General features: G+C 34.0%; 1 protein-coding gene and 1 long non-coding RNA gene across 7 annotated transcripts in view; one reads left to right on the top strand and one right to left on the bottom strand.

Annotated features, from left to right (window-relative positions):
* LOC136035983 (protein O-mannosyl-transferase Tmtc2-like) overlaps positions 1-27579 on the top strand; it is a 213087-nt gene that overhangs the window by 56265 nt on the left and 129243 nt on the right. For all 3 annotated transcript variants that reach the window (XM_065717905.1, XM_065717889.1, XM_065717895.1), the window contains exons 4-6: positions 6284-6641; positions 13408-13584; positions 22389-22866. In XM_065717905.1, the coding sequence (XP_065573977.1) occupies positions 6284-6641; positions 13408-13584; positions 22389-22866 (1013 nt within the window). The remainder of the gene's footprint in view (positions 1-6283; positions 6642-13407; positions 13585-22388; positions 22867-27579) is intronic.
* LOC136036007 (uncharacterized) overlaps positions 1-27579 on the bottom strand; it is a 70265-nt gene that overhangs the window by 23202 nt on the left and 19484 nt on the right. The gene's annotated exons all lie outside the window — the stretch shown is intronic.

Below are 27579 nucleotides of genomic sequence, written 5' to 3'. Positions count from 1 at the left end.
CATGAGAGGGTTGACTCTAGTTCAGCGTTGTCGAGTGATAGCCATGAGAGGAAAATTTTCAAGTAATTTAACCCGTAGTCAACCTGCGTGTGTTCCCCAGCGAGAACCTCCAACAGGTACGACTCTAGTTTGGCATTTGTGAAGGGACACACATGCACGGAAAGGTGTAGCATAAATGGCAGACAGTAACAACGGCAATCAAAGGGATAAAATTAACCCTTGACTGGGCTGCCCACTTAATTCAACAATCTGTCTTGGCTTTTTTCTACAATTGGCCATGACTTTGACTTTTCAAATTGTAGTGTATGAGCAAATCGCTCTTCTTTTCGGGTATTTAAGTGTAACCTGAATCGTAAAGACTTGGGAATAAGATTTTCAAATTTGCAAGATTCCAAGAATTTTTGTTGGTTAATAATATTAGCGTTTTTTTGCCTAAACTAATGAAGTAAAATATATCATTGGTCAACAGCTTCCCATAAGCGAGACGTAAATAACGACGAAGACCAAACAGCCTTTCCGTCACAAACTCAGGCGGCTTGGTGCTGCAGTGAGTTATTAGTAGTAGTATATATATATATATATATATATATATATATATATATATATATATATATATATATATATATATATATATATATATATATATATATATATATAATGAGTGTGTGTGTCTTTTAATAGTAAATAGCGACGAAGACCACTCTGCCTTTCCATCACAAACACCTAAAACAAGAAGAACAATAGGGAATTTCTCAAGACAGTGGGAAACTAATTAGAATGAATATTTCGGCCCTATGTCCAAGGGCCGTCCTCAGCAATACAAATAAGAAAAAAAAAGCAAATTACAAGAGGATAAAATCAATAAAACTAAAATGAACATTTTTTCAAAAGAGTTTCAGCATCCTTACCTCAGGGAAGTTCAACCAGGACTGATAAATAAATTGTGATGAAATAAGGCAATTCATTGAAATGAAAGAGAATAATTTAAAAACACGTTTTTGATGCCAGCCTAGCTTTTTTCGCTGCTGATCTCATTGGTATATCTGTGACAGGTTCTGTGTTAATATCAATTGGTTTTTTATAGTATTTCGTATGGCCATTTGTAATTAAATTTGTGTATAGAGCATTTAGTGAATACTCTCCTAAATTCCTATTTAAGGAAATATTATTATTAGTCTTAAGTCTGATTTCAATTGCTTCTCGAACTACTTGCTTTATGCCTAGATCATTGGTAATAATTAAATAAAAAAACAAGTTTTTTTAACTGAAAGTAAGGAGCGACATTAAAACTTAAAACGAACAGAATTACTTCGTATATGAAAGGAGCTGCTTCCTCATCAACGCCCCGCTCTTTACGCTAGAGTTTGACTCTTTCTCTCAACTCTTCTTTTTAAAACAGCAAAAAACTTTAGCGTAAAGAGCGGGGCGTTGATGAGGAAGCAGCTCCTTTCATATAGGAAGTAATTTCCGTTCGTTTTAAGTTTTAATGTCGCTCCTTACTTTCAGTTAAAAAGACTTGTTTTTTTTTATTTAATTTTCTGAACGTTTTTGAATCAATGCATGTTTTGATTTTGGCTCTCCGCAGAGGAATAACTAAAACAAAATTTGCATATTTTTTTTTTTTTGCTAAATGGCTTTCTCATAATTTTGATCGAATGATTTTGAGAAAAAAACGGGGGAGGAAGCCTAGTTGCCCTCCGATTTTCGATTACTTAAAAAGGCAACTAGAACTTTTAATTTTTTTATTAGTAAAAGATATACGTATAAATTAATTAGCTTACGTAAAGAACTTTTGTGTTCTCATGTTTTTATTACATATATGAGGGGGTTCGCCCCCTCGTCAGTACCTCGCTCTTTACACTAAAGCTTAAGTTTTGTCCCAATTCATTAAGAATGACCCCTGAATCACAAAAGCCGTAGAATAAATAGCTGAATTTACTAAAAATACTTTAGCATAAAGAGGGAGGTATTAGGAGGAGGTTAGCCCCTTATATGGGTAATAATTTATGCTCGTTTTAAGTTTTAATGCTGCTCCTTTCTTCCAGCTGAAAAAAAACTTTTTCATATTTATTTTTTCATTTTTTTAAGTAATGCTAGTAAATCCTGCGCTCCCTTCATGAAAATTTTCTTTTCCCATGGCAAATTCCTCGATGGAAAGTTCCCCCAGCCTATCCCCCTCTTCTCAACCCTCCTCCCAACCAAAAAATTCTCCTGAAAACGCCTGTTCACTTCCCAATAGCCATTACTATATGTAAGCACTGGTCAAAGTTTGTAACTTGTAGCCCCTCCCACGGGGACTGTGGGGGAGTAAGTCGTCCCCAAAGACATAGTTATAAGGTTTTTCGACTACGCTGAATAAAATGGCTATCTCAGAATCTTGATCCGTTGACTTTGGGAAAATAATTAGCGTGGGAGGGGGCCTAGGTGCCCTCTAATTTTTTGGTCACTTAAAAAGGGCACTAGAACTTTTCATTTCCGTTAGAATGAGCCCTCTCGCAACATTCTAGGACAACCAAATCGATACGATCACCCCTGGAAAAAAAAAAAAAAAACAAGCAAACAAATAAACACGCATCCGTGATCTGCCGTCTGGCAAAAAAAAATACAAAATTCCACATTTTTGTAGATAGGAGCTTGAAACTTCTACAGTAGGGTTCTCTGATACGCTGAATCTGATGGTAAGATTCTATGACTTTTAGGGGTGTTTCCCCCTATTTTCTAAAATAACGCAAATTTTCTAAGGCTCGTAACTTTTGATGGGTAAGACCAAACCTGATGAAATTTATATATTTAAAATCAGCATTAAAATGCAATTCTTTTGATGTAGCTATTGGTATCCAAATTCCATTTTTTATAGTTTTGGTTACTATTGAGCCGGGTCGCTCCTTACTACAGTTCGTTACCACGGACTGTTCGATAGCGGATTCTTCAAAAATATTTTGTGGCTAGAATTACCAAAAACATGGCTGCTTAAAACAGAAACAAAAGAAAAAGAAGTAATATTAGAATTCAGAGCTTTGGTGATATCATCCTTATGCTGTTGTAGGCGTTTCTCAAAATTCTGGTGGGTTCTCCCTACATAGAATTTGCCAAAGTCACAGGGTATTTGATAGACACTTCTTTGGCGAGTAACTGGAGTTTTATCTTTACGAGAATTTAGGAGATTTATTATTTTCAAACTATTGGTAAACACAACATACAAATTATTTTGTGTGCATACTTTTTTAAGATTTCAAGTGATTTTTGGGATATATGGGAGGTAAATTATGTTTTTGGGCTTATCGGGAATATCACATGGTAAATTATCATTGATTTTATGGGAGTGTCCTTTCACTCTACGGTTAATTGTATTATTAATAAATAAAATAGGATACCCATTTCATAAAAAAATTCCCTGATAAAGTCTAGTTCAGCTGTAATGTAGGAATCAGAACAAATGTTTAGGGCACGTTTACGACACCTCTTTTAACTTGTGGGGGGTGGTTTGATTCAAAATGTAAATATCTAATGTTTTGTGTTGGTTTTCTGTAAATAATAAAATTGAGTTCAATCGATGTAGGATTTGTATTGAAATGGGATGCCTGCAGGAATTTTGCCTGCAATTCAGGAACGTATGCTGCATAAACTGAAAATTGAGCTCTATATTGGTCATTAGTGACTCCAGAGGCCTGCAAATACTGGCTTTAATAGAAATAAAAGTCCATGCATTAAACATGTACATACTGTGGTTTGATTTTAGACAATCATATAATCCCACATTATTATTCCTTAAGTAATCCTTCAGCAATGACAAGACTAAAACGCGCAACATTATGATGTTTAGAATTTGGAGGGAGAAGACTGAAGGTGGTGCAGGCTTCATGCCCTTGTAATCATGTTGACTAAACTGTTTCTACGAACCTTATTTCAACGTGGTATAATGTATCCGCCATAACTATGAAGTTAAGACGGAATGAAGAGGTTTGCTCCCCAGATTCCAAGCTTTGATTCTCAATTCTACTCCTTTCACATCAGTAAGGATGGATATGATTCTACAAGTAGATGCATGATAATCTGGGATTGCATTGGCTTACGGTTGAGATCCAATCTGCCCACCTATAGGTTTCAGCTCTTGCTATACGCTGGAAACGTTGACCGTTTGTCACCTGGAGACCCGGTATTCATGCCCGCCTATTGAAACTAAATATTCAACAGTTTAGGAGTTTATAAATTATAATATGAAACTGATGGTAACAATTGTTAGTAGAAACAAATCTTTTTGAATTAAGGAGGAAAAATACTTAAAGTCATGTTATTCCTTTCAAAATCCTCTACTATTCCGTGTTAAGAATATCAAACTTGTATGTACCGTTTTCTTAGACAAGTTGAAATAGAATTGCTGAAGGACCAAGCGGCCTGGCGTTTTGTATATGAAACAGAAAGTATTAAGAAAATTACTGAAAAATAAATTACTTTCTTACTAAGACCCTGTGAAAAATTTCTGCACAAATGCCAGGTGTTTCATACAAGTTCCAAAATCAAGATTTATTTACGAATTTATTTCAAGCTACTAAATCAGGTGCAGCTAGATTCTATGTGATTGAAAGATCTTCAAACACTAAACAACAAAAATCACTCCTAACCCCCTCGCAGTCCACCTAATAGAAAAAATGAGCCACTTAGGAGAACTCTCTGGAGAGCCTCGGGCCTGTAGGTACGGCCGTAAAGACACATCGCTATTATCAGTTATAATCATTATAGTATAATTTATTAATATCAGCATAGTGATATATAGGTTAGGGTCAGCATTACCGAATATCAAGACAAGTAGAATAAACTTCAAAATACAGTCTCGAGAAATTAAGCGACTATTTGAGTAACTTACATTCAGTTATATTGACTATGAAACCTTACCATAAAGAGCGGGGGGTTGAAGAGACAGTAGCCTCCTTCACAACCGGAACAATTTCAGTTTGCTTTACTTTTTAATGTCGCTCTTTACTTTCATTTGAGAAAGCTTTTTTCATAAAAAGATTTCGCGACTGCACTATTTCTGTTTCTTCATACATTATGAAGAGGATGGGGTCTCCAACTTCGCTCTCAACCCTCTTTGTATCTTCCCCAACCTTTTCCTAATGTTGGATCGTCATGAGTGGAAAGATATGAAACATACCCATACTTATGGATTCGGTTTGGGAATGGGGGATAAATGTTGGGTCTCCAGGAGCAAAGGGCCGTTGTTTTTTTCTGTAAACTCAAAAAGTGTCATCATCTTCTTTTGCAATCAAACAATTTGAAACATTTCTTCAAGCTATTCATTTCTAATAATTGTTGAGTATCCCAATGATAGATATGGCAACGATGGAGGATAGAATCTATAAATCCATTCGCCTGACTTGTCAGAATATTTTGTCTTAAATGGTGAAAGGTCTTGGAAACAGTATCAGGAGGATGTTAATTACATGTAATATTGATGGTGTATCAAAATAAGATTTCACCAGAGACTAAATCTGGTCCAAATACGACGTTAGCCGTTATTTACTTGATAATGGATAATTTATTCTTTTTTTTTAATAAAAGGAAATGAATAAAATTTTATGGAAACTATAGTTTACCGTCTCGAACTAATTGAACAGAAAGCAGATAATTTTTCAGAGATGAGAGGGGTACATTCAGGCTTGGAGCAAAAATAAATAAAACTCCAAATAAAAAGCAAAATTTGCCTTTCTATAGCATTGCCACTGAAGTAATGTAAAAAAAAAAAAAAAAGAAAATTTGAAGTAAAATGCGTCAAAATATTCCAACCACAGCTTAGATACTAATATACAGTTATGAAAACTCGATTTATTTCTGGGACACAGTGCGCGGTAGCGATACTAGCGGCTGGGGACAGGAAACTGGTATTGGTATCTAATTGGTAACAGGAAACTGGTATGGATATCTAAGCTGTGTATGCAACAAAACAAAATTTCGTTCCCATCTATGGTGTTGTAGTACGATCTACGAGTCGGAGCGCGGGCTTGGAGGAGACGCCAAGTTCAGAGCTCTGTGCCAAAAGCTTCTCATGGGCAAGATAGGAGTTTTCATAACTGTATTGGTATCTAAGCTGTGATTCAAACTGATGTATGGTTCTTGTCTTTAAATTGATCTCGTTCTGTTAGTATCTATATAACTCACAATATTTTTTTTTTTTTTTTTTTTTTTTTTTTTTTTTTTTTTTTTTTTTTTTTTTTTTTTTTTTTTTTTTTTTTACAGCAGTTATCTTATATCTTTATAGTTTTTAAATTATTTCAATGCTTTACAGTGAGGCAGTTGCGAATGTCGTCGGTCGAGCAGACATCATATCTGGAATATTCTTTTTGCTGTCTTTGCTAGCCAACGATGAAAAATTCAAATGTGAAGGTATTCAATGTGGGAAGAAAAGAGCCCCCCGTACACCTTCTCCTGAGCCAAATAATAACATCAAAGTTAAACGTATTGTGCCTCCTAGAAGCATTACATGCAATTGCTGCTCGAAGTTGCATTTATTATCTTCTGTTATATTTTCTGGCATTGCAATGCTGTCAAAAGAAACTGGAATAATGGTTTTGCCAATGTGTATACTTTGGGATGCTGCTAAGTATAAGATTTCTTTCAGGCGAATGTGGCAAATTATTTCGAAGGTAAATTTTGCCTTTTTTTCAAACTCTCAAATGATCTTAGGTATTAGGACACTGAGTGAGAGAGAGAAGGAGTTAGAGAGAGAGAGAGAGAGAGAGAGAGAGAGAGAGAGAGAGAGAGAGAGAGAGAGAGTAAACCATGTCACATTCAGATGTCCAAAAATTATGGTGTTGCCATAATATTTGGTATGGCTTAAAGCTTTGTTGTAGAAACGAGAACATTTTGAAGTACCTATTTACATTTTCATACCGTATATTTTTCTCATAATCTTCTTTGATATCCTTGACCCAAATTTGAGAAGATACAGTTTTTTTTACACTTTCGAGTTGCATAATTTACAAAAGGTAAATGCTTTTTAAATTTTCTTTTAAGTCCGGATTTTGGTTTCTTCCATTGTGAATTAAATAAAAAAAACTATTTTTTTTACTGAAATTAAGGATCGACACTAATACTTAAAACGAACAGAAATTACTCCGTGAAGGAGACGGACTGTCCCCTTCTCAACGCCCTGCTTTTTACGCTAGAGTTTGACTCTTTCTTTCAATTCTACATTATTAAACAGTAAAAAAAACTTTAGCGTGATTTCTGTTCGTTTTAAGTTTTAATGTAACTCCTTACTTTCAGTTAAAGAAAAACTAGTTTGTTTTATTTAATTTCTGAACGTTTTTGAATTAATGCATGTTTGATTTTGGCTCTCCGCACACAAATAATTAAAACGAGATTTGCATATTAATTCTTGTTTTTGGCTAAATGGCTTTCCCTTAGTTTTGATCAGGCGATTTTGAGAAAAAAAAGTGGGGGAGAAGGCCTAGTTGCCCTCCAATTTTTCGATTACTTAAAAGGGCAACTAGAACTTTTAATTTTTAACGAACGTTTTTATTAGTAAAAAATATACGCAATTTAAGAATTAACTTACGTAACGAACTTCTGTATTCGTATATTTTTATTATGTATGTGAGGGGGTTTGTCTCCTCGTTAATACCTCGCTCTTTACAATAAAGCTTAAATTTTGTCCTAATTCCTTAAGAATGAGTCTAGAATCACAAAGGCCGTAGAATAAATAGTTGAAATTATTAAAAATATTTTAGCGTAAAGAGCGAGGTATTTAGGAGGAGAAGAACTCCTCATATGCGTAATAATCTCTGTTCGTTTTAAGTTTTAATGCTGATCCTTACTTTCATTTGAAAAGACTTTTTTATATGTATTTTTTCATTGCTTTCTGATAATAATGCTAGAAAATCGTGCGCCCCCTTCATTGAATTGCTTTTCCCCCATGACAAATTCCTCAACTCCCCTCAACCCCCCTCCTGACCAAAAAATCCCCATGAAAACGTCTGTATACTTCCCAATAACCATTAATGTATGTAAACATGGGTCAAAGTTTGCAATTCTCAGCCCCTCTCCCGGGGATTGTGGAGGAGTCAGTCATCCCCAAAGACATAGTTATTAAGCTTTTTGACAATGATGAACAAAATGGCTATCTCAAAATTTTGATCCGTTGACTTTGTGAAAAAATGAGCGTGGAAGGGGTCCTAGATGTCCTCCAATTTAATTGGTTACTGAAAAATGGCACTAGATCTTTTAATTTCCGTTAGAATGAGCACTCTTGCGATATTCTAGGGCCACTTGGTCGATATGATGACCCCTGAAAAAAAAACACAAATAAACACGCACCCTCGATCGGTCTTCTGGCAAAAAATACGAAGTTCCACATTTTTGTACATAGGAGCTTGAAGCTTCTACAATAAGGTTCTCTATTATGCTGAATGCGATTGTGTGATTTTCGTTAAGATTCTATTACTTTTAGGTAGTGTTTCCCCCTATTTTCCAAAATACGGCACATTTTCTCAGGCAACTTTTGATGAATAAGACTAAATTTGATGAAAATTATATATTTAAAACCAGCATAAAAATTAAATTCTTTTAATGTATCTCTTATAAACAAAATTTCGTTTTTATGGCACTTGTTATTAACCAAGTGACATATAGCAATCGCAAATTCTGTCGGTCTGTCGGTCTATCTGTCGGTCCAGGTTTTGCTACTTTAGGCACTTCCAGGTAAGCTAGGACGATGAAATTTGGCAGGCATATCTGGGACCGGACGAGATTAAAATAAAATAGTTGTTTTCCCGGTTTGACCATCTGGGGCGGAGTGGAGGGCCCGTTAATTCGGAAAAAATAGAAAAATTGAAGTATTTTTAACTTACGAACGGTTGATCAGATCTTAATGAAATTTGATGTTTGGAAGGATATCGTGTCTCCAAGCTATTATTTTAAATTCCGACCGGATCTGTTGACATTGGGGGGGGGTTGGAGGGGGAAACCTAAAATCTTGGAAAACACTTAGAGTGGAGGGATCGGGATGAAACTTGGTGGGAAAAATAAGCACAACTCCTAGATACATAATTGACATAACCGGAACGGATCCACTCTCTTTGGGGTAGTTGGGGGGGGGTTAATTCTGAAAAATTAGAAAAAATGAGGTATTTTTAACTTGCGAACGGGTGATCGGATCTCAATGAAATTTGATATTTAGAAGGATATCGTGTCTCAGAGCTCATATTTTAAATCCGACCGGATCTGGTCACATTGGGCGGGGAGTTGGGAGGGGGAAACCTAAAATCTTGGAAAACACTTAGAGTGGAGGGATCGGGATGAAACTTGGTGGGAAAAATAAGCACAAGTCCTAGATACATGATTGACATAACTGGAGCGGATCCACTCTCTTTGGGGTAGTTGGGGTGGGGGGGTTAATTCTGAAAAGTTCGAAAAATGAAGTATTTTTAACATACGAACGGGCGATCGGATATCAATGAAATTTGATATTTAGAAGGATATCGTGTCTCAAAGCTCTTATTTTAAATCCCGACCGGAGCTGGTGATATTGGGGGGCGTTTGGGGTGGGAGAACCTAAAATCATGGAAAACGCTTAGATTGGAGGGGTCGGGACGAAAGTTGGTGGGAAAAATAAGCAAAAGTCTTAGATACGTGATTTACATAATTGGAACGGATCCGCTCTATTGGGCGGGGAGGTTGGGTAAATTCTGAAAAATTAGAAAAAATGACGTATTTTTAACTTACGAAGGAGTGATCAGATCTTCATGAAGGACCTCGTAACTCAGATCTCCTATTTTAAATCTCAACCGGAAGGAGTGATCGGATCTTCGTGAAGGACCTCGTAACTCAGATCTCCTTTTTTAAATCTCAACCGGATCCGGCGTCATTGGAGGAGGCAATTGGGGGGGGGACCGGAAATCTTAGAAAATATTTAAAGCGGAAAGATCAGGATGAAACTGGATGGGAAGAATAAAAATCTGTATAAGATACGTGACTGATATAACCAGATCGGATCTGCTCTCTTCGGTGGAGTTGGGGGGGGGAGGTAATTTTGAAAATTGAGGTATTTTTAACTTATGAAAGGGTGACCAGATCTTGATGAAATTTGATATTTAGAAGGATCTTGTGCTTTAAAGCTCTAACTTTAAATTCCGACCAGATCCTGTGCCATTGGAGGGAGTTGGAGGGGTAACTGGAATTCTTGGAAAACGTGAAAATTGGGGTATTTTTATCTTACGAATAGGTGATCGGATCTTGATAAAATTTGAAATTTAGAAGGAATTCATGTCTCAGAGCTCTTATTTCAAATCCCGACCAGATTTTTTGACATTGGCGGGAGTTGGAGGGGGAAATCTTGAAAAACACTTGGAGTGGAGGAATCGGGATGAAGCTTGGTGGATAGAATAAACAAATGTCCTTGATACGTGATTGACAGAATCGTACTGGATTCGCTCTCTTTGGTTGAGTTGGGGGGAGGGGTTCAGTGATTTGGCGAGTTTGGTGCTTCTGGACTTGCTAGGACGATGAAAATTGGTAGGCGTGTCTGGGAGCTGTACAAATTGACTTGATAAAGTCGTTTTCCCAGATTCGACCATCTGGGGGGCTAAAGGGAGAGGAAAAATTAGAAAAATGAGGTATTTATAACTTGCGAGTGGGTGATCGGATCTTAATGAATTTTGATATTTAGAAGGACATCGTGACTCAGAGCTCTTATTTTAAATCCCGACCGGCATTAAGCCTCTGATTTTCCTTTTAAATCAATCTATTGATTCTTAGAATTTTGTTAGAGCCATACCATATGAGCTCTTGGCTCTTAGCTCTTCTTGCCTCGTCACAAGTGCCATATGAGCTTTTAGGTCTTGTTTAGAGTTTTGTTTACTATTGAGCCGGGTCGCTCCTTGCCACAGTTCGTTACCGCGAACTGTTTGATAAAGATTCATGAAAACAAAAACCTTCGTACTAAAAAATATGGTATAATTTTTTTCAAACTCAAGTAAATCTCTAATAAAAACATGATAATAATTCAGATTTTTTTCCTTTGATATAAGGGGACCTCTTTCTAATTTTCTTCTCTTTCTCATCTATCATATAAAAAACCTTGCATAACAAAAAGCAAGATGATATGACACGCTAGGGCTAATTTAAAAGACCCAAAAATTTCTGTCAAAAAACCGAAATTCGTAATCCAAACTTTTTGTTCGGAGCCCCCCTTTTTTTTCTATTATAAATTAAAACTCATGATACAACAAAACTCGGGCTACAAAATATACTACAGTCTATCTAAACCACAAGAAAATGTTCGAAACTGGAATTTGATATTGCAAGTTTTTTCCTGATTATTCTATGTGTTCTCCCTATTGTTCTTTTTTTCTATCATAAGCAAAAGTTCAAGGCATAACAAAAAGCTCGACTACAAAACTATAGCTCGTTCAAAACACCAGAAAATTTTTAATAAAAGCCTACTTTTTTAATCCAGGTTTTTTGTCATGGATTGCTCAAGGTCCCCTTTCAAAGAAGTTGTGCGTGAGTTGAAGAGAAAATGCCTCGGGGTGACTTTTAACACTTGTTGCTTACAACTGTAATGACATGCTAAAGATAAATTAATCTTTCAAGAAGAGAAAGCATTCTATGAGTGGATGACATGATTCTTAAACTGCTGCGAAACACGAAAGGAGAGAACAGATTGGAAAATTAGAGAAGCGTGACAGAGAGCTTTCTAAAAAAAATCACAGGGATTTTTTCATAATGGATTAAAGCAAACCAAATTTTGCTCGTTTAGCAATATTTGATGTGGAATATAAGTTAATAAAGTGAAATTTATAATTATGCTCTCGAAGCAAGTTTTTGTAGAAAAGAAAAGAAAAAACCCATTTTTTCTCGAGATTAAGTGTTCTGTTGTCTGATTTGAGACTTTTTTTGCACTCCAAAGGAATTTCTAATTTTTTTTTTGAAAGTGATACAATTTATACAAAGACAGCATTTCTAGGAAATCAAATTTCAAAAATTTTTTCAAAAATGCAAAAAAAGATACTACTGGTTACAATGAATAAACTTTTCAAGAGGTAGGGAATTTCATTCGATAAATATTATCCTTGTGGGCACCTTTCAATAGATAAGCATGTGAATGTAACTTTTGATTTCACGTTATAAATTTTTCTGAGAGTAGAAAGGAGCTATATTGTCCTCCCCCCCCCACCGTTCGACATCTGAAATACATGTTTAGTCCAAATGTGATATTTAATATGGAATACATTAAGGAATTTACTCTTCCCTCTTTATTAACCTATTTGACATCTCCCAAAATACTAATAATATGGTCGTAAAATTACACTGTTTGGAAATCCCGACATCTTATCCACATATAGCCACTGCGCCGACCTCAATAGCTATTTATGCAACAGTTTATAAATCCAATATCAACAGCACACATGTACTTTATAATAACCATTTATTTTATACAGGCTTTATAAGTACTAAGCTCTTGTGGTTTGGGTACTATCTCGTGATAGTATTTATTCTGAAACTTTAAGGCCATACTTATAGTTTTGAGAATGTGTCAAATCCATTGACCATTTCAGAACTTTCCATATATAGTTTTTTGGCATTGTCAGGTCATAATTTCTGTTTTGGGGCACAATTTTCAAGAAATTGGGACTTTTCCGTGGCGCACTAGCTTTTGTGACCTAAATGGAGAATGAAACTTTAAATTTCTTTCAAATCGGTTATGTTATATGAGAACTGGCTTAATACTATTGTTTTTCCCTTGGGAAAAAAATACATACCCGTGTCCAACATTCCCAGGGAAAATTAATATTTTTTGGTTTTGCATACAAAACTTGAAAATTTTGGTGAAGGGCTTCTTAAGATGCTGAATTTCTTCGTAAGCGTTTCTCCTCTTTTCAAATTTTCCGATGGCAATAAGTTTTCATAACTTAATGGATTTTACACATTTGGGTTCCTGATGAAATTTAAATCATTGTTGTTTATGTTGCTTAAGGAATTTCTTTCTTAATATAATTTTGGATGCTACGGGCACAGTTCAGTACTTACTTTCAGTTTGTCACTACGGACTGTTTGAATACACATTTGGAATAAGGGGTAAAAGCAGATACTGTAATACTTATGTAATTTTAAATTTAACTTTATTTATATTGTAGTCAAACCTCCGATGCTAGTGTTAGTTTGTATTGATAAATGTCAGGTTTGAAAGGAAAATAAGAAATAAAGTCTAAACTATAATTAAATATGGGCAATTACATGAAATAAAAAAACAACAGGTGAAACATATTAAAAATATAGCAAGTTATAGGAAGAACCTTTTAATTCTAAAGTTTAGAGGGAGAAGGGGGTTTCAAACCAAAATATCTTTTGGGTACGTATTACCACTTTATATGCCTAGTAGATATAAACAAGTGTTTTCAATATTTACAGGGTACAGATCCAGAGTTACGAAAATCCTGGCTATTCATTACAATGTCTTTAGCCGTGTTAGTAAACCTGAGGATCAGCATTGCTGGAGGATATTTTCCTGTTTTTGCCAGCGCTGACAATCCTGCCTCACGGTCCAGTTCTCTTCTCACTAGATTGTTAACATTTCTTTATCTTCCGGTAAGTTTTTTTCATGTTTTTTTTTTTCAAAAACATACGGTTAGTTTCTTAAAGGCCTGATGTCTAATTCAGTCAACAACAAAACTGTTAACTAATTATTAAAAACTGATAACTTCATTTTTTTCGTAGAATTCCGATAATAGCAAATATTTTTTTTATATTTCACATAATAACAAAGCAAACTATGCCAAGATAAAATATCTTGCTTTTAATACAGAATATTGCATGGATTTTGCTTACAAGTAATCAAAACCTTAGGGAGGGGGCTAAAATTAATTTATCAACTAGCCCAAAAACGGTATTTTTCTTAAAATTTGGAGAGGGCCGAATAATCTAGGAGATAGGCAAATGCCCCTCACCTGCATACTTTCCCCACTGATTTGAAATTTTTTTTGAACTTTTGTGATTAGAACTTTTTTTGAAATTTGAACTTTTTTTTTTTATTACAGGCTTCCTTGAATTGCTAATTTTAGTACGGTTGAGTTTCCCAGTAGGTGGGGTACGAGGTTTTGGGTGGGCAGGCTGGTGAAATTTTAAGAACAAAAAAACCTATTTTCAAATGAAAGCAAAGGACGACATTTAAAACAAAGAAAAATTATTCTATATAACAAAGGTTGACTACTCCCAGCCTAAAACTCTTTAAGCAGTAACTCAAATAGCGCTTTGCTTAGTTATCGGCTTGACTTAAGCCCAGTCAACCTTTAAGTCTTCGGAGTCGATTCAATACTAAAGCTTGAGATGGCTCAAATGACTAAAGGGCTCACCTAGTTTAAAACTCAGGCTCAGGTCATTGAGCTCAGGCTCAATGACCTTTCTTCTAAACAGTTTGACATTCTGTAGAGGAGTGAAGCTGTTTGATTCAGATGATTTCAGTTATTGCATCATATAGTTCGTGGTACCAAACTGTATGGAAGGAGAGACCTAATAGTAACCAAAAACGGTAAAAAACGGAATTTTCTTAACAACATATACATCAAAAGAATTGGTATTTCATATTGATTCCAAAGATACTAAATTCATTAAATTTAATGTCACCTTGAAAAGTTGGAAGCTTGAAAAAAATGTGCCTGATTTTCAAAAAAGGGGCCAAGACCCCCAAAAAGTAAAGCGATCTTTTTTGAAACAATATCATCAGATTCAGAATATCTGAGAAGCCTGCAGTAAACGTTTCAAGCTCCTATCTACGAAAATATGGATTTTTTTATTTTTTGTCAGAAGAAAGATCACGGATACGCGTTCATTTATTTGCTTTTTCGTTTCTTATTTTCCCCAGGGGTGATCGTAGTGAATCAATGGTCCTATAAGATCAAATAAGGGCTCATTTAAACGGGAAACATAAGTTTTAGTTGCCTTTTCAGCGACCAAAAAGATTGGAGGGCAATTGGCCCTTCCCAGGTCTATTTTCCCCCCAAAGTATCTGATCATAAATCCGAGATAGTCGTTTGATTCAGTATAGTTAAAAGTTCCATTAACTATGTCTATGGGGATGACGTGACCCTGTCCCACCAGATTTGCCCATGCTTCAAATATATTCATTTATTGGCACGATTTAGAAAATGGACAGAAACTAAATTAAAATAAAAAACAATAAGTTTTTTCAACTGAAAATAAGGTGCAACATTAAAACTTGAAACGAACAAAATTATTCCGTATATGAGAAGGCTGCCTCTTCCTCAATCCTCGCTCAAAAAAATGTTTGACTTTTTGTCACAAGAATTTTTCACAAGAAGACTTTAGTGTAAAGAATGGGGTTGAGGAAAGGGCAACATCTCTCATATACCGAATAATTTCTGTCCATTTTAAGTTTTAATGTTGCTCCTTACCTTCAGTTGAAAAGACTTGTCTTTGAAATCTAATTTACTTATAATAATAAGGCCCCAATTTAGCTAAGATCTTTGACCCAAGTAGGGTTCTTTTCGTTGAAGATGCGATGGAGAGCAGTAGCACTCAGTATCGCGCTTAAAAAATGGTTGCTGCTCACAAGGTTATTTTTGATTGTCAACATAAATAACTGGATGAGATTCTTAAAATTTTTTGATACTTAGCTCAGTAGAAAAAAAATGCGTTGTGTTTTCTTTTTTGGATTTAAGAAGTAATTAATTTCATACAGGATGTTCTAGGAATTTGCAAGTGAAAGAAGTAGTTTATAGTATTGTTTGAAATATAGTTTTGTCGAGGGTAGCCTTTATGGGTGTATTTGATACCAGACATCCTAAAATTGGGGTTTGTCAGAATTTACAGGTATCTTATTGGTGAAAGAGTTTAATTCATGTATAGACAGGCCGATAGAGCTCTTCAAGAAAAAAAAAGTGTGTTGCGGCAGCTCATTCTTTTTCAATCTTAAAAGATAACCAATTATATTCTTTTAATTGGTTAATACCATTGGTAAATAGAATACTGGTTGTTTTGGTTAATTAAATAAAAAAAACAAGTTTTTAACTGAAAGTAGGGAGTACCATTAAAACTTAAATCGAACATATATTATTTCGTATGTGATGGGGGTTGCCCCTTCTGCAACCCTCCCTCCTTATGCTAAAGTCATGAAGTTCTTTAAAAATTCTTCTCATTCACGTTTAAGTCCTCACCGTAGAAAACTCGCCCTCCCCACAAGCAAAATTTTTGTATAAAATCCCAATTACAGTTTGTGAACAATGGGCAAATTTCATAACTTTTAGCCCTTTCCACCAGGGTCTCTGGAGGGTCAATTCCCCCCCCCCCCCAAATACACAATTATTGGACTTTTTAATTATGGTAAATCAAATGGTCATCTCAAAGTTTTGGTCGGATGCTTTTGGGAAAAAAGAGGCGTGTGAGGGGGGCTAGTTGCCTCCAATTTAGTTGGTCATTACACAGAGGCACTAGAACTACTGATTTCCATTCAACAGAGACCTCTCCTAATATTTTAGAATCATTTTTCGCTGCGATCACCCCTGAAGAAAACGAAAACTAAATAAAGACGCATCTGTGATCTTTTTTCTGGTAAAACAATACAAAACCCCCCATTTTCGCGGATAGGAGTTGGAAACCCCAGCGGTAGAGTTCTCTAATGTGCTAAATCTGATGGTGGCATTTTCATTATGATTGCTTGACTTCTTAGGGGCCTTTCCCCCTTTTTGAAAATCACATAAACTTTCTCAGGTTCGTCGCTTTTGATGGGTAACATTAAGCTTAATGACCTTTATATATTATATTATTATATATATAACCTTTTATATATTTAAAGTCAGCATTCAAAGCCAATTCTTTTGATATATGCATTGTTATCAGATTTTGTTTTTAGGGCATTGGTTACTATTGTGCCGAGTCACTCCTTACATACAATTCGTTAACCCGAGTTGTTTCATAAAATTAGTTTATAATAATTTATAGCAAATTTCGCTTTCGCAACTGATTGATTAGATTTTCAAACAAAATTTGACTTTCAGGAAATATCCCTATTTTCAAACCTCAAAAATAAAGCTTCAAATTAGGCCTCCGCGTAGAAAAAATTGGAATATTTTTAAATACCAAAATAAGATTATCTTTTAAATACTTCCGTGTGGATTTCTATTTAAAAATGGGGAAAAGCGCTTTAAAAGCTACCCATAAAAAAACTAAATTTTCTCGTCGTTCAAGACAGAACAATGTTTAACCAAGTAGCATTAATTGAAGAGGGAAGGGTGCTTTACCCTCACTAAAATTTCGAGAAAAATACCTTTTTTATGGGATTATTTTGATTGAAAATGCTTTCTTCCTGTTTTTTCATTGAGAAAATCAGAAAAACGAACAAAATCCCCCCTAGATTTCATGAAATAATTTTGCCATAATTTTGCCCACTCCCCTATATTTTACTTAAGATTTGAGAGGTTTCAAGCTTGTTTGAGTAACTTTCAAAGATTTTAGACTTGCCGATACAGAATGTCCATCTGAACGTGAAAGAAAAATTACTGTTTTCAAACTGGAGGCATGAGGGTAATGTACATATCACTAGACAGTTATTTTAAAAGCCATTTTTTAAACTTTGGCTACCAAGGACCGTGGTTTTCTCTTTACTAGATTGCAGTTACTGTTGCAACCACGCACAGTTATATACTAAAATTAGATTTTTTTTTCACAGAATCTTCGAGTCTTAAAGAGTTCTTTTACCATTAAGCTCTTAGCCAAATAATTTTAGAACCAGGCTAAAAAGTTAAAACCATAATAGTGAAACAAATTGCTTTAAAATGGTTGAAAAATATTAAACCTTGTAAACTGGCTATGGTCAATTCCTAGGGTACGGTACTATAAAATATGTTTACACTTATCTTAAATGTTCAAAATATCACAAATGAAATATAAAAAAGCGAAATAGAATGAAAATAATAATTTCATCTCTAAAAAAAGTTGCATAACTATCTCTCTAATACTCAAATATAAGAAGGTAGTATTTTGTAAAGCAACATTGACTCTCAAATCTATGTAAATTACCGATGACGAATCACCAAAGGTATCACCAAATGTATCCGACAAAGAATCACCGTAGTGTATTATAGTTACCTCTAGTGTATTACCTTAATGTTGTGGCTCTCAAATGTATTTAGAAACTGTACCCCTTTTTACCCTTAAAACATTCCAGGTGCTTCTTCTCAGTTATCGGTACTAAGTAAACTGTAGCTAAAATATAAATAAAATTGCAAGTCCTAGAGTTAAAGGACTGTTTTAATTTTTTGTTTGCCGGCCGCTTACCCCCTAGAAATTTTTGCGTACCTCTAAGCGCTACGCGTGCCACAGTGTGAGAATCACTACCTTAATGTGTGCATTACAGTCATTTGTAGTATTTTTATTTTTTAGAACCATGCCAATAAATATATAATAATATATATAATAAATATATAATTTTCTAAATCTTGTGGTGTTCAAATGAAAAAAAAAATTATTTAGTTCTAAAGTAAACTATTTTGCAAATAGTCAAAAGTTTACTATCTCATGCATAGTTTTGGAGTGAAGATGGTTCTAAATGGTAATCGAAGTTCATTAAAAAAAAACTACTCGTATTTTATTTACCTGTGGGAAAACACAGCTTTCGATCAATCTCCTAGGCTATTAGCTGGATAGTTTAATTATCTATATTTCTAGTTTTTGATGCATAAAGCAAATTAATTTCCCACGGGGTCCTTCATCTCCTTCCTTTGATAATCAATGACAATATTAATCTTTCATGTACTTTGGACATGTCATCAGTACTTGAAGAATTATTTATTCGTAGTCTAAACTTTCCTTCTTCGTACCAGGAAACATACTAAAAACTATGCAACATTTAATAAAAATTGTCTGAAAGCTTGATATATTAAGCTTCAAATTCAATAACAAAATGATATGTGAATTTGTTGTCGCACAAAACCAGTATTTTCATTAAGGGGGGGGGGGGTAACAACACTGTTTTTATTTAGCACTACAATTAATAGATGCATGGAGGAATAAACTGCTGGGATAGGGGAGTAATTATTAGCATATTATAATTAGATCTAATTTCTTTAAACTAACAATAACTGTATATTTATTTATCTGTAGATTTTTCTCGAAAACTGCACGATAATTTTATCTTCAAATTGTCGTGCTATCATTTTTGGTAAAAAAAAAACGATCTAGATAGGTCATAACTTTCAGAAAACCGTGCCTTATTTTTGGAAAAACATTTTTCATTCGAAAGAGATCACATATACTTTATATACAGTATATTCAATATACAGTTATACTTTTATTGAAGATGAGTGTCAGTGCTAAATATTTAAATATTCAATATACAGTATATTCAATATATTCAATATACAGTCATACTTTTATTGAAGATGAGTGTCAGTGCTAAATATTTAAATATTCAATATACAGTATATTCAATATATTCAATATACAGTTATACTTTTATTGAAGATGAGTGTCAGTGCTAAATATTTAAATATTCAATATACAGTATATTCAATATATTCAATATAAAGTTATACTTTTATTGAAGATGAGTGTCAGTGCTAAATATTTAAATATTCAATATACAGTATATTCAATATATTCAATATACAGTTATACTTTTATTGAAGATGAGTGTCAGTGCTAAATATTTAAATATTCAATATACAGTATATTCAATATATTCAATATACAGTTATACTTTTATTGAAGATGAGTGTCAGTGCTAAATATTTAAATATTCAATATACAGTATATTCAATATATTCAATATAAAGTTATACTTTTATTGAAGATGAGTGTCAGTGCTAAATATTTAAATATTCAATATACAGTATATTCAATATATTCAATATACAGTTATACTTTTATTGAAGATGAGTGTCAGTGCTAAATATTTAAATATTAAATATACATTTATATTCAATATATTCAATATAAAGTTATACTTTTATTGAAGATGAGTGTCAGTGCTAAATATTTAAATATTCAATATACAGTATATTCAATATATTCAATATACAGTTATACTTTTATTGAAGATGAGTGTCAGTGCTAAATATTTAAATATTCAATATACAGTATATTCAATATATTCAATATACAGTTATACTTTTATTGAAGATGAGTGTCAGTGCTAAATATTTAAAAGGAACATTACTATTTCGCTTGTTTGTAGGTATTTTGCAAGAATCTCTCGATTTTAATATCCAAAAAAAATTTTGCCGAATAGAATAATATGAAATTAAAGTTATTTTGCGAAAGAGATTAAAAAATAGTATTTTTTTTTCACCGAGAAAAACTCGGCCCCCTGGCACTTAAAGAATCGAAGATTTAAAAAAAAAATCTTCACTTTTTTAAAAAAAGTGAAGATTTTATTAAATAAGTTGCATATTAAATCATCGCAACATAAGATTTGATAACTGTGGTCTATGATATTGTTTTATTTATCGGGAATTTTAGAGGTGGCTGGCTAGATTTTTGAACACCATTAACAAAAAAACATCAATAGAAAAATTAAATAAGGCCCAAGCTTTTGTTAATCAAATGGTACATTAAGTCAGAGTAAAGCAAAGTTTTAAATATTGTGGCAGATAAATGATGTTTTTAAAATGTCAAAAAACAACAAAGAGAGAAAAAAACTAAATGAAAAACACCATAACGAGGCTGCGGCCAGTAAATAAAAGATGAAAAAGTAAACAACGCAGACATTTCGTCTGTATCTAAACGCGGCATCTTCAGCACAGAAGAAACAAAGATAAAAACTAAAATAAACTAAAAAAAAATAAAACCACCCCTAATATTAATAAAATATAATTGTCGTAACTGATCCACGTAGATCACAGGAACTATTAGAGTAACTTCAATGAGAAAGCACCAAAGCAGGTTTGGTGTTCTTTTCTCTCTACTTTTCATCTTTTTCATCTCTGTTTTTCATCTTTTCTCTCTACTGGCCACAGTCTCCTTTTGTTGTTTTACATTGAGTTTTTCCTCTCTTTGTTTTTTTTTGTCATGGCTAGCCAGTTCGACTTTTGAGAATTTTTAAGAATTTTGAATACTATTTTTTCTTTTTTTTTGCTCGACAAACCTTAGACTTATTTTTTCCGCTTTTTATTCGTACTGGTATATTAAAAACCGCACGAAATTTGTGTGTCCAAATTAAAGTCACGGGGTAGCAATCCCTTTGCTGGTTCACAGATTCATATAGACGACAACCAGCACAATATTAAGCTGCATCCAGGCCAGGGGCGTAATCCCCTCGATCCAATACTGCTACAGAACGAATTTTTTCCTATAAGGATCGAGAAACTCATAGCCTCCTCGTTGATTACGCTTATACTATCGATAAAATGACGTTAAATTTGGTTTTTACAGATTTGAAAATTCTAAGCTTTTAATTTGTTTCCTTAGATTTTTGTTTTCCAAAAGTTACGGGCGCTAATCTGCATATGATGAATCAGAGACTTTAATTTGAAAAAAAAAATAGTTTCCCAGCATCAATTAAATTAACTTTTTTCAGGTCGAGAAAATTTGATCTAGTCATAGAAATAAATGCTGTCCTTCCTTCCTATTTAATTGTAAAACAATAGAAGACAGTAATACTACTTGAAACTAAGTACTTGTCTGCAAATTGTCTTTTCCTGTGTATTTTTTGGTATTCTGTTTTCTATTGAGAATTAGCTCATATCCCTAAAATCAAAAGCATTTTCTATCTGATTAAAATAGTATACTCAATCAGTTTTTATTTTAATGATTAATCATTGAAGCATTAAGCAGTGAAACTTTTAGTGCCACTGCTGCTGTAGTTTTAAACTGAGTGATTCTCCATGCATAGCACTCGAAAACAAAATATAAAGAATGAATATATTCTAACCAAAGATGCATTTCCTGATTCCAACAAGGAAAAAAAAGAAGTCCACAGGAAATATCCTCAAGCCACAAAATGCATTTCTTTGCACTTTATCTCACATATAAAATAAAAACAGTCAATTCAAATACTTTTCGTTGGATTTCCTTTAGACATTCTAAAATTCTTCATGCCATGAGGCTTGTACTTTGCTTCTATCTCCTCTTCAAATTTACCTATTCGTTTACAACCAACCCCTCCCCCGAATCTATATTTAAAGAGGGAATATCCCTAAGCCATTGAAACCGACGGCATATGAACACTTTAGGATTTGAATGGAATAAAACACAATGAGTTTAGTTATATTCTCCTTAATTTTGTTATTTTTTGTTGAATTTATTAAGCCGTATGGTATCTACTACCAGTATAGCTACTTTTCATAAATTGTAACTCTCTATTGACGCATTATAATATGTAAGTAGAAAATACTATATAATATTAGCTTATAATTTACATCAAAATATATTAATTTTAGGTTGTGAACTTCATCCTACTCGTTTATCCACGACATCTCAGCTTTGATTGGTCAATGGATTCCATTCCTCTGATAGAAAGCATATTTGACTCTCGTAATTTGCTTTCTCTTCTTTTTTACACATCAATATCTATTGCAGTATGGAATCCGTTTAAGAAATTCTTTTTAGAAGAGCACTATAGAGAAAAATTCCAATCTTTAGGGATTTTAGTAGTTGCTTATATCCCAGCAACAAATTTATTCTTTTACGTTGGATTTGTGATTGCTGAACGTGTTCTTTATATACCGAGCATTGGATATTCTTTATTACTTGGCTTAGGATCTCAGAAGCTCTATAAAAGGACAAGAAATAAAAACATTGTGATGCTGATGTTAATTGTACTTGTGACACTGTCATGGAGAACTTTTTTACGAAATCAAGACTGGTATGATGAGGAATCTTTATACAAGTCTGGAATACCTTACAACCCACCAAAATGTAAGCGATTTTTTTCTTATTTTTACACAGTATAAGTATAAACAGTAGCGAAAAGTTTGTTCAAAAATGATGCACATCATAGCGCTGACTGGGTAGTTCCCAGCACGTCATAGCAATAGTTTCAGTTGTTTCTTGGTATTCAACCATTTCACAGCGTATGTATTGCGCTAAACATTTGTAATTGTGCGTGCGCAAAGAGGCGGAGTCATGTAGAGAGGTCTAGACTGATGTGTCAAAAATCTTTAATGGAGAGCATAGGACTTTTTGCTAATGTTCATATATACTTATGCTCTTTTATTGTTGTTATTTTACTGTTTGAATATGTCTACCTTAAAATTTCTGCAACAACAGTGCAAACCCTAGCTAAAAGAGGCAATGCTAGTTATTTAAATGGACAGATCCAAATGTACTGCAGATCCCGTATTTTTCACAATCATCGGTGGTATTAACGTTACAGGAACACTCAGAGCTGTAGCCTAAAGTACCTTTACAGATAGCTGTAAGAGCTGTAACCTTTAAAAATAAAACAAAATTGTAACGAAAAGAAGAACTAGGACAATAAACAGCCAGTGAAGAAATTGAAAATTATGCAAATATTCCGGTCAAGACCTCCTCTTGACCGTCCTCAGTGCAGAATAAACCGATTAAAACATAAAAAAACAAGCCTAAAACAAAACACAAAACTAAAATATGATGACCCTTTCTCAGTAACGATGAAAGGGTAACTCCATCTTTGTGGATTTTTGGGAGATTCAACAGTGGCAGAGACACAACCTGCCCCATCCTGGGTAGTGGTGTTTATAGAATTCCCTGTTCTTGTGGCCGTTTTTATATTGGAAGAGCCCAACAGCAATAAGGGGAGAGGCTATTAGAATATAGGCCTTCAATAGACAAGGCCACGAGGCTACGACAAAGGCCTAATATTTTTGATTCCACCCTGGCTCAACATCTTTAGGACAGTCCGCACCATTTCATCTTATTTGACAGCACCTCCATTATTGCCCCCGTCAAAGGTCTCATGCAAGTTTTCAGGGAGGCAGTTGAGATAAAAAAAAGCGCATACACCAAAAGGTAGCTCTCAATGGAGACATGGGAGAAACTTCTTAAGTCCCATTTAGAACAAAATTATTAATTCTGATCGTTTTCACATGCATCCACAAATTTTTGAAATAAAATATCTGATATTAATCTACTTGGAAAGCGACTAGCCATTAAAAGTGCTGTAAGTAAGATGAAACTATGAAATGCCATTTAGATTTGTGTTTTTATTCAGTTACCCTTTCACAGTTACTGGAACGGGTCATCATATTTTAATTTGGTGTTTTGTTTTAAGGTTGTTTTTTTTTTAAATATTTTTATCGGTTTTTTCTGCACTGAGGTCGGTCAAGTAGAGGTCTTGACCGAAATATTTGCATAATTTTCAAATTTCATCACTGGCTGTTTATTGTCCTCGTTCTTCTTTCCTTTGCGATTTTGTTTTGTCGTGATTAGCCAGTGTGGTCTCAGAAATTATATACATCTGAGACTCGGAAAAGGCAAAAAGTACAAATTATCTAATAAACCCTATGCTACGAGTTAAATGTTACAAGCCTGTCTCTATTATTTTCCATTTAAAATTCTGTATTATACATCCTTTTATACTTTGTACAATTGGAACTTGGAAAAATGAACGTTTAAGTTGTTAAATATCTGTAACTTGAATTTCATTCACCACATAAAATAAATTACAGTAAATGTTCTTATAGGTCACTCGCTGAAACGTTATCTATTTGTTGTAACACTGATTGGCCTCCTATATGGCTCGTATATTTCATTTTTCAGGCTATTTTGATGTTCTTATTACAAAAATGATTTTAATTTTGGTTGATTGTCTCTGTTTTTCCAAAAAAAAGGTATAACGGAAAATTGTGCTCTTTAACTGTATATAAAGTTAATTCAAAATACTGGACTCTCGCTGTTACTAGTTCTAAATTAAGACCATTAATTAGTATATGTAACTTTGTATTTATTTAAAGTTTTGTCATACAAAACAAGGCACCTCTATAATAACAACCCTAGCTGTCCAAATAGTGAATGCTAAAATTTCGTTAAAGATAAAAAAGAGATTTATTCAAACAGTGCGTGGTAACTAACTGTATAGAAGGAGTGAAAAGGCTCAATAGTAACCGAAACTTTGACACCAATAGACATATCAAAAGGATTGGCTTTTTATGCTAATTTCAAATATATAAGTTTCATTAAGTTTCGTCTTACCCATTAACGGCTACAAACCTGAGAATATTTACCTAATTCTGAGAAAAGGGAGAATCACCCCCCAAAAAAGTCATAGAATCTTAATAAAAATCACACCATCGGATTCAGCATATCATTAAAACCTAGTATAGAGGCTTCAAGCTCCTATCTGCAAGAACGCAAAATCGTGTATTTTTTTGCCAGAAGAAAGATCACGGATACATGTTTATTTGTTGTTTTTTTCCCGGGGGCTATCGTATCGATCCAGCGGTCCTAGAACATCGTGATAGGGCTCATTCAAGCGGAAATTAAGTGTTCTAGTACCCTTTTTAAGTGAACAGAAAGATTAGAGGGAAAGTAGGCTACTTCCCCCCAGCCCCTTTTCCCCAAAATCGTTGGATTAAATGTTTGTGATAGAACTTTTGTTCGTCATAGTTGAAAGGCCCCACAACTATGTCTTTTGGATATGATATTACCCCCCCACACACACACACAGCCCCAGGGTACTACTACTACTACTAATAACTCACTGCAGCACCAAGCCGCCTGAGGCCACAGCTACGCACGCTCCTCCTCCAACCTAATCTATTTAAAGCCTCCCTCTTTACAGGGCTCATTCGAACGAAAATGAAAAGTTCTAGTGCCCTTTTTAAGTGACCGAAAAAATTGGAGGACAACTAGGCCCCCTCCCACGCTCATTTTTTCCCAAAGTCGTCGGATCAAAATTCTGAGATTGCCATTTTATTCAACATAGTCGAAAAACCTTATAACGATGTCTTTGGGGACTTACTCCCCCACAGTCCCCGTGGGAGGGCTGCAAGTTACAAACTTTGACCAGTGTTTGCATATAGTAATGGTTATTGGGAAGTGTACAGATGTTTTCAGGGGGATTTTTTGGCTGGGCGGAGGGGTTGAGAAGAGGGGTTTATGTGGGGGAAACATTCCATGGAGGAATTTTTCATGGGGGAAGAAGATTTCCATGAAGGGGGTGCAGATTTTTCTAGCATTATTTATAAAAAAACAATGAAAAAATAAATATTAAAAAGTTTTTTCACTGAAAGTAAGGATTAACCTGAAAACTTAAAACGAACAGAAAATATTACGCATATAAGGGGTTCACCTCCTCGTAATACCTCACTCTTTACGCTAAAGTATTTTTAGTAATTTCAACTATTTATTCTACGGCCTTTGTGATTCAGGGGGCAAAATTTAAGCTTTAGTGTAAAGAGCGAGGTATTGATGAGTGGGCGAACCCTCTCATAGTTCTAGTTGCCTTTTTAAGTACCCAAAAAATTGGAGGGTAACTGAGCCTCTCCCCCTTCTTTTTTCTCAAATCATTCAATCAAAACTATGGGAAAGCCATTTAGCCAAATAAATAAATATGTTAATTTCGCTTTAATTATTCATCTCGGAGAGCCGAAATCAAAACATGGATTAACTAAAAAACGTTCAGAAATTAAATAAAAAAACAAGTCTTTTTAACTGAAAGTAAGGAGCGACATTAAAACTTAAAACGAGCAGAAATTACTCCGTATATGAAAGAGGCTGTTCCCTCTTCAACGTCCTGCTCTTTACGCTAAAGTTTTTACTGTTTTAAAAAGTAAAGTTGAGAGAAAGAGTCAAACTTTAGCGTAAAAAGCGGGGCGTTGAAGAGGGAACAGCCCCTTTCATATACGGAGTAATTTCTGCACCAATGCTATTTGTAATGTATCAATTCGTTCCTGCTTCAGAATTCGATTTAATTTACAATTTTAGAAAATAATAGAGTTATGACAATTGACAAAAGTAATAATACCACTATCAACAGTGACTCTATAGCTTATATTATCCTTTTATTTTATGTTTAAGAGCAAAATATTGCTGTGCCTTATATTATGCCTTAAAACAAATAAATAAATATAATCAGGACAAAAGGGGCTATAACCTGTAAATGAAAGCAAAGAGATACAACAAAAATCCAACGAATATTTCGCCCATATATATTAAGGCGTCTTCAGCGTAAAAAAAAAGAAACTAGAAACTAAATATAAAAAAATATAACTAAAAAATATATATAAAACTAAAATAGATTGAAATAAAATAAATATCATACAATTACTTACATTTACAATTTGCAGGCACCACAGAAATCAAACCACAGAAATAACTGACAGTTCTGGCCAGTTCGGCTTTAGATCTTTTATACATTATAATGTATAATTATACATTCTAGTTATACATTTATAATTATATATAATTATAATTATATATAACTATATTTTATAATTATATATAATTATAATTATATATAACTATATTTTATAATTATACATTATGATTATAAACTGTGTGCTCCCACAGAGGTACTCATAATATCAGAAGAAGTTCTAATTGCTTTTTGATTCGCTACAGTGGCTATGGCTTCCCATTATTACCTCAAATTACCTTAAATCGCAGCTTGGAGCGATATAAGGATTTTCTATCCTTGTGATGCTCCAGTGA

This window comes from Artemia franciscana, chromosome 2 (genome assembly GCF_032884065.1).
Source record: "Artemia franciscana chromosome 2, ASM3288406v1, whole genome shotgun sequence".
NCBI lineage: Eukaryota > Metazoa > Arthropoda > Branchiopoda > Anostraca > Artemiidae > Artemia > Artemia franciscana.
The sequence above is the reverse complement of the archived record's forward strand: the minus strand, read 5'-3'. Positions and strand labels throughout refer to the sequence as shown.